General features: G+C 40.3%; 2 protein-coding genes across 3 annotated transcripts; both read left to right on the top strand.

Annotated features, from left to right (window-relative positions):
• The first annotated feature begins 1,470 nt into the window (after nucleotides 1-1,470).
• Nucleotides 1,471-11,061, top strand: LOC111444108 (ABC transporter G family member 32-like). Of its 2 annotated transcripts, XM_023082070.1 has the most exons (25): nucleotides 1,471-1,602; nucleotides 1,707-1,994; nucleotides 2,364-2,484; nucleotides 2,575-2,663; nucleotides 2,753-2,837; nucleotides 2,973-3,132; nucleotides 3,381-3,457; nucleotides 3,539-3,592; nucleotides 3,777-3,867; nucleotides 3,960-4,261; nucleotides 4,342-4,623; nucleotides 4,929-5,245; nucleotides 5,334-5,494; nucleotides 5,575-5,678; nucleotides 5,775-5,934; nucleotides 6,551-6,673; nucleotides 6,788-6,879; nucleotides 6,954-7,286; nucleotides 7,372-7,662; nucleotides 8,309-8,392; nucleotides 8,483-8,616; nucleotides 8,699-8,926; nucleotides 9,013-9,184; nucleotides 9,262-9,516; nucleotides 10,614-10,886. In XM_023082070.1, exons 2-25 carry the CDS (start codon nucleotides 1,720-1,722, stop codon nucleotides 10,884-10,886), a joined length of 4,263 nt encoding a protein of 1,420 aa, XP_022937838.1. In that variant the 5' UTR covers nucleotides 1,471-1,602; nucleotides 1,707-1,719. The 2 variants fall into 2 exon arrangements, with proteins under 2 accessions (XP_022937838.1, XP_022937839.1); XM_023082071.1 differs by lacking the exon at nucleotides 1,471-1,602 and having other exon boundaries at nucleotides 1,720-1,994; nucleotides 10,614-11,061.
• Nucleotides 11,062-12,113: 1,052 nt separating this feature from the next.
• LOC111443908 (probable inactive receptor kinase At2g26730) lies at nucleotides 12,114-15,773 on the top strand. The gene is made up of 2 exons (XM_023081750.1): nucleotides 12,114-13,824; nucleotides 15,104-15,773. The coding sequence occupies exons 1-2, from the start codon at nucleotides 12,555-12,557 to the stop codon at nucleotides 15,751-15,753; spliced, it is 1,920 nt and encodes a 639-aa protein (XP_022937518.1). The 5' UTR covers nucleotides 12,114-12,554; the 3' UTR covers nucleotides 15,754-15,773.
• Nucleotides 15,774-16,608: the final 835 nt, after the last annotated feature.

Genomic DNA, 16,608 nt, shown 5'->3' on the forward strand with positions numbered 1-16,608 from the left:
AGCCTCTGACCTTGATTTTAAGAAAAAATTTTAGAAAATGAGGGCCGAGAGAGATTTTCAAAGTAAATATATATATATATATATATATATAATGAAAATATTGCACAATTTAAAAGTATTTTCAAATAATTTCGTCTACGTGCGACAAATCTATCAATGACGGAGGTATATCATTGACAGATTTATCAATAACTAAGGTATAATAATGATAGATCTATCATCGACTAGTCTACCAACGATAGGTAATACTAGCAGTTAGATCGAGAAGCAAAAATGGCTCCAGTGATGACGATGTAAGCAAGTTCACAACGTAAGCGGGCGTCTACTAGATTTGTGTAACAGTCTAAGCTTACTGTTAATAGATACTGTCCGATTTGGCCCATTACGTATCACTGTCAGCTTTACAATTATAAAATGCGTTCGTTAAAAAGAGGTTCACTTGTTCAAGGCTGGCGGGAAGTGTCAGTGCTTTCGTGGAAAATTCAGATGTTTTTAGCGTGTGATACAATTACGACGAGACTCGTTATCCGAACAAGTGGTATCAAACCGATGCTCTAAATTGCTTCGAAATTATTATATTAAAAATAAAAATAAAAACTTTACACCAAAAAATACGGTGCCATTACTTTTACAAAGTAGATTGTCACGTGATAGGGTTGCCATTTGATCAAACGTGCTCGAGTGATAGAACCACCACGAAGCCAAAGCTTCTTTTCCATTTTTCAAAATCCCAATTTTGTCCTTTTCCACTACCCTACAAAACTGACGACATTTACCCGCCCTTTTAAAAACAGCCACCCTTTCCGGGGCATAAAAGTCAATTCACTCCATCTCAACCGTTTTAATCAAAATCTTGCTCCCACCTTCCATTCCCACGCGCCATTACCGTCCTTTAAAAACACTCGCTTTTAAATTACAAATTTAGCCTTTTTATTTTTAAAATTTTTAAATTTGTGAAAAATTATACAAGTGTTTCCATTTTGTATTAATGATTATTAAGAATCTACATTTGAGGGTTATTAAAAACGGTCATCGACTTTAGAAGTGTTTATATGACCCAAGAACTCAATGAATTCGACTTACCGAATTCAAACCCATGTTGGGTTGGGATGAATTTTTAGAAAACCGAAAAATTGGGTCGATTTACAGGTTGACAGGTCAACTCGACCAACTAAAAAATAGAGTTAGAATCCAACCTTATTTTTAAGATTATTATAAAAATTAAGAATATTTGACATTTATAATTGATGTTAGTAACGTAGGGTGGCACGTAAATATTTGATATTTATTTATTAATATAACAATTATGGATTACTTGGTGATGGTGGCGAGTAGTTAATATTTTCATACGCGCGAGAGTGGAAATTGTAATGCTCCAGCGATCTCTCTCTCTCTCTCTGTTCTTCCCGCGGCCATTAAATGTTCCTTCTCACTGCTCATCCTCTCTGCTTTACAAGTCCGCAACAGCTATGAGTTAGAGAGAGAGAGTTCAGCTAACGACTTTGAACACAGAGAGGGAGAGGGAGAGAGAGAGAAGGTTAAAGCAGCCATTAATGCAGAGCTCAACCACCCATTTCTAGGGCAATATTAGTACACAAAGAGGTAAACGAAGCACCGGATTCACCAATGTTAGAGTCTTCACTTCAAGCATTACATTGTCCATTTCCAACTCTCTCTCTGTTTTCTTTCTCTTGTTGAGCTCATAGATCTCGGCTCTCCATGTGGAACACGGCGGAGAACGTGTTCATTCGGACGGAGTCGTTTAGGGAGCAGGAAGAAGACGAGGAGGCGCTCCGGTGGGCGGCGCTCGAAAGGCTGCCTACATATTCGCGTGTTCGTAAAGGCATTTTCAAGAACATTGTTGGAGATACCAAGGAGGTTGATGTTAGTGAACTTGAGGCTCAGGAGCAGAAGCTTCTTATTGATCGATTGGTTAGCTCGGTTGATGATGATCCGGAGATGTTCTTTCAACGAATGCGACGGCGTTTTCATGCGTAACTCTAATTCCGCTTCTCTGTTAATTTCTGATTATAAATGTATTTGCTGCTCTCTCTTTGGCGAACTTTTTTTTGGTTCTTGACGACCTTTTGGATTATAGCTCAGTTTTGCTCCTTAATAATTGATAAGCCAAATGGCGTATGATTACTAGTTAGAATGTTCTTTGTTTGCTTCACGGAGCTGTTTTTTCCACGAATTACTACCTTTTAGATGTTTATGATCGTGTTCATTCGAGGGCCCATTGATCAATTCTTTTTCCCGCTGAATTTTGCTTTATCATTGGCTTGTGAATCTGTAACTTTCATGATTATGGTACTACTGTGATCACTAAATTTGTTAACATTCTCTCACTTTGATCTTCGCAGAGTTGATTTAGAGTTCCCAAAGATTGAGGTTAGATTTGAACATTTGACTGTAGAGTCGTTTGTTCACGTTGGAACCAGAGCTCTGCCGACTATTCCCAATTTCATGTGCAATATGACAGAGGTAAGTCATTTTTTGTTGATCAATTTCATGAACAAATGTCTTTGAAATCTGTTCTTTTGAATGTTAATTAGTTCTTGTACATTGTGCTAGGCACTTCTTAGGCAACTGAAAATTTACAGAGGTCAGAGAAGCAAGTTGACAATTTTAGACGATATCAGTGGAATTATAAGACCTTCCAAGTAAATCTTCTTGTTCTATCCATAATACAGGTTGAATCTTTGGTTAAGCTTCTATTTCTAATGTGACAAGATCATGAGCTCTTTTGTAGAATGACTTTGTTATTGGGTCCCCCAAGCTCTGGAAAGACAACTCTTCTTCAAGCCCTTGCTGGTCGCATTGGAAGTGATTTGCAGGTACTGAATAATTGAAAATTTTCATTTCACTGCAAGATCATGAGCTTGCACGTCCTGTTGCATTCTGCTGAAGTAACATCTAAGCCTAACTTCTCCATTGTTTTTTAAACTATTTGTTCTTAATTCATTGGTCAGCAATCAGGGAGAATAACATATAATGGGCATGGCTTCAATGAGTTTGTTCCTCAGAGGACAGCAGCTTATGTTAGTCAGCAGGACCGACATATTGCAGAAATAACTGTTAGAGAAACTCTCGATTTCGCAGGGCGTTGCCAAGGCGTCGGGTTCAAATATGGTAAGCAATGAAACACCTTTCACTGTGACAGCTACTACTTCTTTTAATACTTAGTTTGTGTTGAGGATTGTTGGGAGGGAGTCCCACGTTAGCTAATTTTGAGGATGATAATAGATTTATAAGTAAGGAATACATCTCCATTGGTATGAGGCCTTTTGGAGAAGCATGAGAGCTTATGCTGACAATATCATACAATTGTAGAGATTCGTGATTCCTAACAATTTTTCCTAACAATTTTAACTGTGCAGATATGCTTGTGGAACTAGCAAGGAGGGAAAAGATTGCAGGGATAAAACCTGATGAAGATCTTGATATATTTATGAAGGTACATGGTACTTCATTTATATTTTTCCTTTTATCTTCTTCTGTTACTATCTGTTTTTAATTGCTCTACTTTTCTTTCTAGTCATTGGCTCTAGGGGGTCAAGAGACAAGCCTTGTGGTGGAGTACATTATGAAGGTACATCCAAGATGCTTTTTAATTCAATGCAGAATATTAAATTTTATCGGGATGTCGACATTTTCATCAACATTTTCACATGTTCATGAGTTCGACACCGACATTTTTACTATGCCATATAAACATGTCACTTACTATATCTTGAAGTCATTGCACCATACCTGAAGTATTGATATCTGCGAAGATTTTAGGACTGGATGTATGTGCTGACACATTGGTAGGAGATGAAATGCTGAAGGGGATTTCTGGAGGACAAAAGAAGCGTCTTACAACTGGTTTGTTTCCACCCACTGATGAATATATTAATATGAGTAATAATGATGACAATATTAATATGAATATTGATGATGGCAATGTGTGAGTTCAGGAGAATTACTCATTGGTCCTGCAAGAGTTCTATTCATGGACGAGATATCAACTGGACTTGATAGTTCAACTACCTATCAAATTATCAAATATCTTAGGCATTCTACCTGTGCACTTGATTCAACCACCGTAGTTTCTCTGCTGCAGCCTGCTCCTGAGACCTATGAGTTATTTGATGATGTTATACTTCTCTGTGAAGGCCAGATTATATACCAGGGACCCAGAGAAGCTGTTCTTCATTTCTTTGCATGTATGGGATTCACCTGTCCCAACAGAAAGAATGTTGCGGACTTTTTGCAAGAAGTAAGCAGTATACATATTGAACTGTAAATTCCCACTACTTTTTTGCTGATTTTGTTTTTACTACTCAACGATGACTGTAGGTTATATCAAAGAAGGATCAAGAGCAGTATTGGGCAGTTCCTGATCGTCCTTACCAATTTATCCCCGCAGCAAAGTTTGCCAAAGCTTTTCGTTTGTATGACATTGGGAAGAATTTGTCAGAAGAACTGGAAGTTCCTTTTGATAGACGATATAACCATCCAGCTTCCTTGTCATCTTCTCAATATGGAGTAAAGAAGCGTGATCTTCTTAAGACCAGCTTTTCATTGCTAAGGCTATTAATGAAACGAAACTCATTCATCTACGTTTTTAAATTTATTCAGGTAATAATGAAGTGGTTCTTTTTGGATTTATATGTCGAGGATTGTTGGGAGGGAGTCCCACATTTGCTAATTTAGTAGAAGATCATGAGTTTATAAGTGAGGAATAATATCTCCATTGGTAGGAGGAGGGAGTCCCACATTGACTAATTTAGTGGAAGATCATGGGTTTATAAGTGAGGAATACTATTTCCATGGATACGAGGAGGAAAATACTATCTCCATTACAGTTGTTACTATAAATTCATGATCTTCCACTAAAATAGCCAATTATCTGTAACGTTGTCCTCATTGTTTCTATTGTGCAGTTACTATTGGTTGCGCTGATTACAATGAGTGTTTTTTTCCGGACAACAATGGATCATGACACAATTGATGACGGAGGAATTTATCTTGGGGCACTCTACTTTTCTACTGTCATCATTCTTTTTAATGGATTTACAGAGGTCTCAATGCTAGTGGCCAAACTCCCTGTACTTTACAAGCATAGGGATTTGCACTTTTATCCAAGCTGGGGTTACACTCTTCCTGCTTGGATCTTGAGTATTCCAGTTTCACTCATGGAATCTGGTATCTGGGTTGCTGTCACGTATTATGCGATTGGATATGATCCTGCTATCACTAGGTAAGTGGTTAGAATTGAGTATTCCTTTTGAATTTGGTGAGAGAGATAATGATAACTATGTTGACATGGATGGATTCTGAATATGCAGATTCTTGCGACAATTTTTGTTGTTCTTTTCTCTGCATCAAATGTCTATAGCACTCTTTCGCCTCATGGGATCATTGGGCCGTAACATGATCGTTGCCAATACCTTTGGATCATTTACTATGTTGGTTGTTATGGCTTTGGGAGGATACATTATTTCAAGAGGTTGATAGTGCATATTTTCTATATCAATGTATTAACCCATGAAGCGTGCATGAATCACATCTTTTCCTTTGTTCTAACAGATCGCATACCAAAATGGTGGATATGGGGTTTCTGGTGGTCTCCTTTGATGTACGCCCAAAATGCTGCATCTGTTAATGAGTTTCTTGGGCATTCTTGGGATAAGGTAATATTCTCGCTTCTACAACTGTTAAATACTCACGATGCTCATCCGTTTTAGTGATTGTGAACTTGTTTTTTTTCCCCTCTATTCATTGGATAGAGCGACGGGAAGAACACAAGCATGTCTCTAGGAGTATCTTTACTAAAAGCACGCAGCCTTTTTACTGAGAGCTATTGGTATTGGATCGGTGTTGGTGCTCTGCTGGGATATACAGTGATTCTCAATACGCTATTCACATTCTTCCTGGCATACCTTAAACGTAAGCAATCAATTATAACTTATTGTTCAATTTCTCAGCACTATGTTATAGAAGAGGTGTAACAATCCAAGTCTACCGCTAGCAGATATTGTCAGCTTTAGCCTGTTACGTATTGCCGTCAGCCTCAAGATTTTTAAAATGTGTCTGTTAGGGAAAAGTTTCTACACCCTTATAAGGAATGCTTTGTTCTCCTCTCCAACCGACGTGGGATCTCACAATCCACCCCCTTGGGGGCCAACGTCTAGTGTCTGGATTGTGAAATCCTACATCGGATGGAGAGGAGAACAAAACATTACTTATAAGAGTGTAGAAACATTTCACTAATTGTAACGGCCCAGGCCCACCACTAATAGATATTGTCTTCTTTGGGCTTTCCCTTTCGGACTTCTCCTCAGGCTGTAAAACGTGTCTCCTAAGGAAAGGTTTCCACACTTTTATAAAGAGTGTTTTGTTCTCCTCCTCGATCAATGTGGGATATCACACTAATTGACGAGTTTTAAAGCCTTGCACGGAAGCCTTTGATGGGAAAGGCCAAAGAAGACAATATCTTGTTGGAGTAAATTGGCTTCTAAACTATTGTTTACTGATTTGTTGCTTCACACTTTTTTTTCCACAGCTTTGGGTAAAAGCCAAGCTGTAGTCTCCAAGGAAGAACTACAAGAGAGAGAGAAAAGAAGGAAAGGAGAAACTACTGTTACTGAGTTGAGACATTATTTGCAGAATTCGGGGCCATTGAATGGTTTGAATCTGATTAACCTGTTTGAAAAACGTAGTATAGTTTTCCTTAGCCATTCATCAAGTGCTGTCAATGTCAAACTAATTTTATAATTTCACCATCTCAACAATTTGGCAGGAAAGTATTTTAAACAGAGAGGGATGGTACTTCCCTTCCAACAACTTTCTATGTCTTTCAGCAATATTAATTACTACGTTGACGTTCCCGTGGTGAGATTTGAATCCATTTCTTTATTTTGGGTATTTCTTGTTTGTTTCTTATCTGATCCGAAGTATTACTTCAGGAGCTGAATCAACAAGGGGTAACAGCAGACAAATTGCAACTTTTGGTTAATGTTAGTGGATCGTTCAGACCAGGTGTGCTTACAGCACTACTAGGAGTCAGTGGAGCTGGGAAAACCACCCTTATGGATGTATTAGCTGGTAGAAAAACTGGTGGAGTCATTGAAGGAAGCATACATATATCTGGCTATCCCAAAAAGCAAGAGACATTTGCTAGAGTTTCTGGTTACTGTGAACAAACAGATATTCACTCCCCATGTTTGACCATTATGGAATCACTTCTCTTCTCTGCCTGGCTGCGATTACCTTCAGATGTTGACTTGGAAACACAGAGGGTAAAACTCGATTGATGATTAACTTTAAAGTAATTGCCGTGTGTAGTTAACATAAATTGATCAACGATAGTTTATTTTTGTGCAGGCTTTTGTTGATGAGGTGATGGAACTTGTTGAGCTTACTCCACTCGCTGGAGCTTTAGTTGGTCTACCGGGTGTTGATGGTTTATCAACAGAACAAAGGAAAAGATTAACAATAGCTGTTGAACTTGTAGCGAACCCATCCATAGTGTTCATGGATGAACCAACATCAGGGCTGGATGCTAGGTCTGCTGCCATTGTCATGCGGACAGTGAGGAATATTGTCAATACTGGACGTACAATAGTCTGCACAATCCATCAGCCCAGCATAGATATCTTTGAATCCTTTGACGAGGTAATTTCCATTTTTCTTATCCTCCTTTCTGCTCCTTTCTGCTTGAAGACTTGTTTGGCCTCCATGCACTGTTTGTTGGTTGGTTAGGAATAACGACTCTCTACAATGGTATGATATTATCCACTTTGAGCATAAGCTTTTATGGGTTTGCTTTAGGCTTCCCCAAAAAGCCTTGTACCAATAGAGATGTATTCTTTATAAACTCATGATTATTCCCTAAATTAGCCAATGTAAGACTCCCTCTCAACAATCCTCTCCTTGAACAAAGTACACTACAGAACCTTCCCTGAGACCTATGGAGCCCTTGAACAACCTCCCTTTAATTGAGGCTCAACTCCTTCTCTAGAGTCCTCGAACAAAGTACACCCTTTCTTCGACACTCAAGTCACTTTTGACTACACCTTCGAACCTCACAACTTATTTGTTCAACATTTGAGGATTCTATTGACATGACTAAGTTAAGGGTATGACTCTAATATCATGTTAGGAATAACGACTCTCCATAATAGTATGATATTGTCCACTTTGAGCATAAGCTCTCGTGGCTTTGTTTTGGGCTTCTCCAAAAGTTCTCATATCAATGGAGATATATTTCTTATAAACTCCCGATCGTTCCCTAAATTTGTCCAATTTTATGCTCCTGCAGCTTTTATTAATGAAGCGTGGAGGAGAACTCATTTATGCTGGTCCATTAGGGCCCAAATCTCGTGAACTTATCAAGTACTTTGAGGTAAAATCATTTATAGACGCATCTCAACCAACTGCTGCCTCATATTTTTAGCTACACAATTCCTCAGATGCCTCAGTGTATATTATTCAGGCTGTTGAAGGAGTGCCAAAGATCAAATTTGGGTATAATCCAGCTGCATGGATGCTTGAAGTTACATCTGCAGTTGAAGAAAGTCGCCTCGGGGTGGATTTTGCTGAAGTTTACCGGAGATCAACGCTATTCCAGTATGTATCAGTTCATTCTTTAACTTTTTTTAAATTTTTTATATACCTTTTCTTTAACTAACCAGGTTCACTTTTTCTTCAGACGCAATCTAGACTTGATCGAAACCTTGAGCCGGCCAATGAGTAACTCAAAAGAACTGAGCTTCCCAACAAAGTTTTCTCAGTCACCTTTTAATCAGTTCTTAGCTTGCCTATGGAAACAGAATTTGTCTTACTGGCGTAACCCACAGTATACAGCAGTAAAATTCTTTTACACTGTTATTATCTCATTGATGCTTGGAACAATATGTTGGAGATTTGGTGCCAAAAGGTTTCTTTTACTCTGAATTCGATTTTCTTGCTTATCTTGCGATGAACTTGAAGTCCTAAATGGTTATATTCTTTATCTTTTTACAGAGAGACCCAACAAGACTTATTTAATGCCATGGGATCCCTCTATGCTGCTGTTCTTTTCATTGGAATCACCAATGCCACTGCCGTTCAACCAGTTGTTTCAATTGAGCGATTTGTCTCATATCGAGAAAGGGCTGCTGGATTGTATTCTGCATTACCATTTGCATTTGCTCAGGTACTCCTCTTGATGTTTTATGCGTACCTTATGGTAACTGAGTTCCTGAAAGTTTCCTAATGCATTATGTTTTGTAGGTGGCTATCGAGTTCCCTTATGTGTTTGCCCAGACACTTATTTACTGCTCCATTTTCTACTCCATGGCTGCATTTGACTGGACAACTTTGAAGTTTATTTGGTATATTTTCTTTATGTATTTTACCTTGCTATACTTCACGTTCTACGGAATGATGACAACAGCTATCACACCAAACCATAATGTGGGTGCCATCGTTGCTGCTCCCTTTTATATGCTTTGGAACCTCTTCAGTGGCTTCATGATTCCTCATAAGGTAATCCTATAATAGCTTTGTTGTAATAGTCTTCTACACTCAAAATATATATATATATATATATATATATATATATATATACTTACTAAGTAAATAAATAAAGTGATGAAGTAATATGTATATAATACAAATATATGATAAGTTAATATTGTGCGTGTATATATATCAAGTGAGGTAGAGTGGGGATTTGGATGGGGTCGGGGACAGAGATGAGAAATATACTCCCGCCCATTCCCCATTTCGCTAATGGAAGAAATCTTTGTCGTTCTCCTCTCTAGTCTATATGGGGTCTCACAATCCACCCCCTTTCGAGGTCCAATGTCCTCGCTCGTACTCGTTCCTCTTTCCAGTTGATGTGGGATCTCACAATCCACTCTCCTTCTGGGTCTAGCGTCCTCATTAGCACACCGCACAGTGTCCACCCCCCGGGGATTAGCATTTTCACTAGTATACCGCCTGGTGTCCACTCCCTTCGGGGCTTAGCATCCTTGCTAGCACTCGTTGCTCTCTCCAATCGATGTGCGATCTCACAATCCACCCTCCTTTGGGGTCCAGCGTCCTCGTTGGCACACTGCCTAGTGTCCACCCCCTTTCGGGACTTAGCGTCCTCACTGGCCGTCTGGTGTCTGGCTCTGATATCATTTGTAACAGCCAAAACCCACAAGTAGCAGACATTGTCCTATTTGGGTTTTCTCTTTTTGGCTTCCCCTCAAGGTTTTTAAAACGCACCTGCTAGGGAGAGGTTTCCACACCCTTATGAAGAACGCTTCATTTTCCTCCCCAACTGATATGGGATCTCACAATCCACCCCTCTTCAGAGCCCAGCGTTCTCGTTGGTACTCGTTCCCTTCTCCAATCGGTGTCGTTCTCCTCTCCAATCGATGTGGATTCTCACAATTCACCCCCCTTCAGGGACCAGCGTCTTCGTTGGCACTTATTCGTCTCCCCAATTGATGTGGGATCTCACATTCACACTCTCACCGTTCGTTTACATGAGTGAGGAAAAAAAAAAAAAAAAAAATCACAACAAGGTCTCACTTCTATTTCTCTTCATTCTTATATTGATTTTGAGCTGACATAAAGTTGGCTACTTGCAGAGGATCCCAATATGGTGGAGATGGTATTATTGGGCTAATCCTGTGGCATGGAGTTTATATGGACTCCAAGTATCACAATATGGCGATGACAATAAACTGGTAAAGCTATCCGATGGAATTCATTCGATAGCGATACACGACGTTCTGAAGCACGTTTTCGGGTTTAGACATGACTTCCTAGGTGTAGCTGCCATCATGGTATTCGGTTTCTGCTTGTTTTTTGCCACTATCTTTGCTTTTGCAATAAAATCCTTCAACTTCCAAAGGAGATGAGAGGTTAGTTTGATTTTGATTAAACAAATTATTCTTGAAGTTATAAACAATGCAATGACAAAGGTTATAGATTCTGTATAGTAAGTATATGTTTCTTACAGATCACTCATTGTATACTTCTACCTCGGATTTTTCTACATAGAAAGTAATAATATGTTCCTTCTCCTCCCTTTCATCGTCTTCATTTGTTGCAGCCTACATAAAATGAAACAAAAAAAAAAATGAAGAACCATTCGAGCATAGCTCAAGAATTTCACGTGAGATTCAAATATAGATTTCTTTTCGATTTGGGTTGAGTTGAATTTTTAAAAAATTGAAAATTCAGTTAGATTAATGAGTTACATGTTTTGGTCGAGTCAACCTAATTAACTCAAAAATGAGGTTACAATCCATCTCAACTCGACCTAAAACTACTCTTAGAAATATTAAGAATATTTAATGTTTGTAACTGATTTTAGTGATGCATTGTTGTTTGATATTCGAACTTTATAAGATTTTAGTTATGAATGTAATATGTATTGCGTATATTCATTGTCGCTAGTATTGTGGGTATGACTTATGTATCAGAGGTTGGATTATACAGCCGCTATCTGGAATGTACGTTGTAGCATGGACACGGACGAGTTCGATGTTCGAGTGAACTCGAATGGATGAATGTTTGTGATGTCCCGTTAAGATAATTGACACATGGGCTGGGGTGCAATACTGACACACTCGTGTCGTTTGGTACCGTCCTTGAAAAACCTTTTTTCAAAGGAAGATGGTTTTCTCACTCTTCCTGTGATGCTCGCCCACGCTATGACACACGCACGTGCCACAGGGTAGCTCGCTTAGGCCACAGGACCCAAGGGTGATGGAGAGCCAACGTCGTGCCTTCTCCTATAGTACATTTTGCGGCATTTCCAATTCTTAAGTAGATGTCTTTTCGACAAGCAGACATATCGCCTCGTGCATAGTCCATCGAGTATCTGTTTGACACCAAATTTGGTGAGCTTTCATCTTTCATATCAATGGACTTAATTCTCGAGCCGCATACCGAAACTCATATCAAAACTTCGATTTCTGAGGTTATGGACCAGAGCCTACCCAATCCTCTTTGAGCTTGTCTTCGACACTCGTGTCGTCTTGTTCCCTCAAACTTTGCATCTATCTCAACTTATCTTCAATGCAAACTCTTGGTATGTTGGATGATGTACCCTTCTCCTCGGCCACATAATGCACCATCCTCTTGTGTCTGTCTTGACATGTGGAGCTCACCATACTTTCTCTTCGTGAAGTTGTAAACACTATTTGGATGGCTCGGGTCACCCATCCAAAATGGGTCCAAAAAAGTTTCCCAAAACCAATAAGTAACACCCTTAGTTAGAAATCCTTAAATTTTAGGGTGAAAAAACACCCACTTTAGTTGAGAGAATTAGCAAATTTAGCCCAACAATAACTCTACTTGTATTGGGTTAAAGGAGAGCGTGAGGATGGGAAAAAAACAGAGCGTTGTATTTGTTTCTTCTTCTTCATCTTCTTCCTTTGATCTCACTATGACAGTTTATATATAGTTTCCAAATACTGTCCTCTGCTACTCGCCGCCATTACTACTCTCCTCTGTTTCTTCTTCCTCCTCTCTCATAGCTTCTCGCCGGAAAACCATTGTTTTGTCTCTGTAATTCGACAATGGCGTCTGCAATTTCTCTTTGCTCTGTTTTTGTTGTTGTTCTTGTTCTGATTCAGTGGGTCAACTCGGAGCCGACTCAGGACAAACTTGCCCTTCTCGATTTCCTCTCTAAAGCTCCTCACGCCAATCGGCATCAATGGAATACCTCCAATTCCGTCTGTAATTGGATCGGCGTTCAGTGCAATTCCAATCAGTCGTTTGTTTATTCCCTCCGTTTGCCCGGCGCTGGCCTCGTCGGTACGATTCCGGCCAACACGATCGGTAAATTGACTCAGCTTCGAGTTCTCAGCCTTCGCTCTAATCTTCTCTCCGGCAAGATCCCGTCGGATTTTTCTAATTTGGTAATGCTGCAGAATCTGTATCTTCAGGATAATGCATTCTCCGGCGAGTTTCCGCCCAGTTTGACTCGTTTGACTCGGTTGACTCGGCTGGATTTGTCGTCGAATAACTTTTCCGGTACGATTCCGGCGGCCGTCGACAATCTGACCCACTTGACGGGGATTTTCTTGCAGAACAATGGGTTCTCCGGTTCAATCCCGAGAATCTCGGCCGTTAATTTAACAAACTTCAACGTCTCTAACAACAAACTCAACGGCTCGATTCCAAAACCGTTAGTGAAATTCCCAACCTCCTCCTTCGCCGGAAATCTAAATCTCTGCGGCGGACCATTCCCCTCCTGCAACCCATCCACCTCTCCAGCACCGCCGCCACAAAACCCACCAGCCGTCACTGTCGGGAAACCAAAAAACCGGTCCACAGCTGCCATAATCGGGATCATCATCGGCGGTGTCTTCGCCGCAATTCTCCTCCTCCTCTGTATCCAGCGCCGCTCCCACCATCCAGCGAAGTTCCGGAAGCCATCGGCGGCGGCGAGCGCAATCTCGATAGTGGAGGCCGGGACGTCGTCGTCGAAATACGACATTACCGGAGGGTCGGTGGAGGCGGCGGAGAGGAACAAGCTGACGTTCTTCGAAGGGGGAAATTACAATTTCGATTTGGAGGATTTGTTGAGGGCTTCGGCGGAGGTGCTGGGGAAAGGAGACGTGGGAACGTCGTATAAGGCGGTGCTGGAAGAAGGGACGACGGTGGTGGTGAAGCGGCTGAAGGATGTGGCGGCGACGAAGAAGGAATTCGAGATTCAAATGGAAGCTTTGGGGAAGATTAAACATCAAAATGTGGTTCCGCTTCGAGCTTTTTACTTCTCCAATGATGAGAAATTGCTGGTTTTTGATTATATCTCCACCGGAAATTTGTCGGTGAGCCTTCACGGTCAGTACCTCTTCCTTATACTAGGGGTAAATTATTCCGTATCTGATAGTTTAGTTTGAGCTTTCGGAGCTTTATCCTTCTTTAACTTGTACTCGCTCAAGTGTACCACTAGCAAAAATATTATGGGTTGGATGATGAAAGTCTAGATAGGCTAATTTAGGAAATGATCATATGTTTATAATCAAGGAATACTTTCTCGATTGGTGTGAGGCCTTTTGAGAAGCGCAAAGCAAACCATGAGAGCTTATGCTCAAAGTAGACAATATCATACTATTGTGTAGAGTCATGTTCGTCTAACATGGTATCAGAGCCATGCCCTAAACTTAGTTGTGCCAATAGATTGGTAAATTCTCAAATATCGAACAAAGGACTCCAAAAGAAAAGGAGTCCAAGCCTCCTTCGAAGGCAGTAAAAAATGACTAAGACTTCAAAGGAGTCGAGCGTCGATTAAGGAGAGGTGAAGGCAGTCAAAAATGACTAGAGCCTCGATTAAAAGGAGGTGCACTTTGTTCGAGCTTATGCTCAAAGTGAAAGGCAGTAAAAAATGACCGACTCCAAAGGAGTCAAGTCGATTAAGGGGAGATGCACTTTGTTCGAGCTTATGCTCAAAGTGGACAATATCATACCATTGTGGAGAGTCGTGTTCATCTAACATTGTCATCCTTAGGCTTTTCCTTCTGCGTTTCCCTCTAGGTTTTAAAACGCGTATTTTCACACACTTATAAAGGGTGTTTCGTTTCTTCTCCCTAACCGATGTGAGATATCATAATCCAACGTTTCTATACCCTTAGAAAGAGTGTTTTGTTCTCCTCCCTAACCGATGTGACATATCACAATCCAAGGTTTTCACACCCTTATAAATTGTGTTTTGTTCTCCTCTCCAACCGATGTGAGATGTCACAATCCACCCTCCTTCAGGGCTCAGTATCTTCCCTGGCACTCGTTCTCCTCTCCAATCGATATGAGACCCTCAATCCTCCCCCTTCAAAGTTCAGCATTTTTACTGGCACACCATCTCGTGTCCACCTCCTTCGAGGCTCAGCCTCCTCGCTGACACATCACCTGGTGTCTAGTTCTGATACCATTTGTAAAAGCCCAAATTCACGGCCAGTAGATATTGTCCTTTTTTGATTTTCTTTTCCGCAACTCCTCAAGGTTTTTGAAACTAGTGAGAGACTTTCACACCTTACAAAGAGTATTTTGTTCTCTTCGTGACCGATGTGGGATATCACAATACTTGTATGGTTCATTGTGTTAACGTTAAATTTGCATGGTACAGGTAACAGAAGCTCCGGCAGGACACCATTAGATTGGGATTCAAGAATGAAAATAGCTCTAAGCGTGGGCAGGGGACTTGCCTATCTCCACCTCCCCTGCAACCTGGTTCACGGCAACATTAAATCCTCCAACGTCCTTCTCCGGCCACACCACGACGCCTGCATCACTGACTTCGGCCTCAACCCATTCTTCGCCACCGCCACGCCGCCGAATCGTCTCGCCGGTTACCGAGCGCCAGAGGTACTGGAAACCCGTAAAGTCACCTTCAAATCCGACGTTTACAGCTATGGCGTCCTGCTCCTCGAGCTCTTGACAGGTAAAGCCCCCAACCAACAGTCCCTCGGCGAAGACGGCATCAACCTTCCCCGGTGGGTTGAGTCCGTCGTCCAGGAGGAATGGACGGCGGAGGTTTTTGACGTTGAATTGATGCGATTCCACAACATTGAAGAAGAGATGGTTCCGTTGCTTCAAGTTGCAATGTCTTGCGTTTCCACCGTCCCCGATCAACGACCAACGATGTCAGAAGTTGTACGGATGATCGAAGACATGAACAGAAGTGAGACTGATGACGGGTTGCGCCTGTCTTCCGATGACCCCTCTAAAGGCTCCGATGTTAACATGTCGTCGGCTGAATCGAGAACTCCGTCATAGAAAAGGAAAAGGGAAAACTTGATTTTTCCATGGTAGGGTGTCCTTCAAATTGTGTATAAAAAGGGTGAGCATGTTTAATTCACCACAACAAGATGATGTGAAAGTTATCTTATTTATAATCAAATAAATTACAAGGATATGGAAAGAGTAGCAAACCGAAATAAGAATAAATGGAAAGATATCTATGGTAAGAAAATATCAAATATGATATATATGGTAAACTATAATTTTTTATTAAATATCCTTGACAAAGTCAAGTGGTCTGGTTTGATTGTCGAAGTTATTTAGTTTTTTTTTCACTGTTAATTAATAATAAATGAGTATGAGTTTTTTCCCCTTATTTTCAGAATATATTTGATATATTTTATGTGATTTTGAGGATTAGGTTGATAGAATATTTAAAGGTTGTCAACATTAATGAAAATTGGACTTTCAAATTCAGAAAAGTTGCTTTCAAGTTTTACGGCTTTAAGGAGGGTTTAAGTTGTGAGGTCTTATAGACATGAGTACATACTTTTTTTCTTCCTTATTTTAAGCTTAGAACAAATTTTAGTTGATTTGGTATGATACTAAAACGAGAAAACAACTTTTTTGAACGAGTTAATGACCTTCGTATCAAAGAGGAAAAAAAGTGCAATGGTATACCTATAGAAAATGACTAAAAAATGGCCCGAAAATGAAAGTGTTTAGTTTTGTTTTTTTACTATACATATGTGTCAAATACATCAAATTTAAACGTTCTTCAGAGTAGTTTCACGTAAGTAATTAAATGTCTCCATTAGGGTCTTCTCGAGAGGGTTAAGGTTGTGAGGTCTTATAGACCTGAGTACATGCTTTTTTTCCCCTTATTTTACG

The sequence above is a fragment of the Cucurbita moschata genome, unplaced genomic scaffold (assembly GCF_002738365.1).
Source record: "Cucurbita moschata cultivar Rifu unplaced genomic scaffold, Cmos_1.0 Cmo_Scf00006, whole genome shotgun sequence".
In the NCBI taxonomy this organism is placed as follows: Eukaryota; Viridiplantae; Streptophyta; class Magnoliopsida; order Cucurbitales; family Cucurbitaceae; genus Cucurbita; species Cucurbita moschata.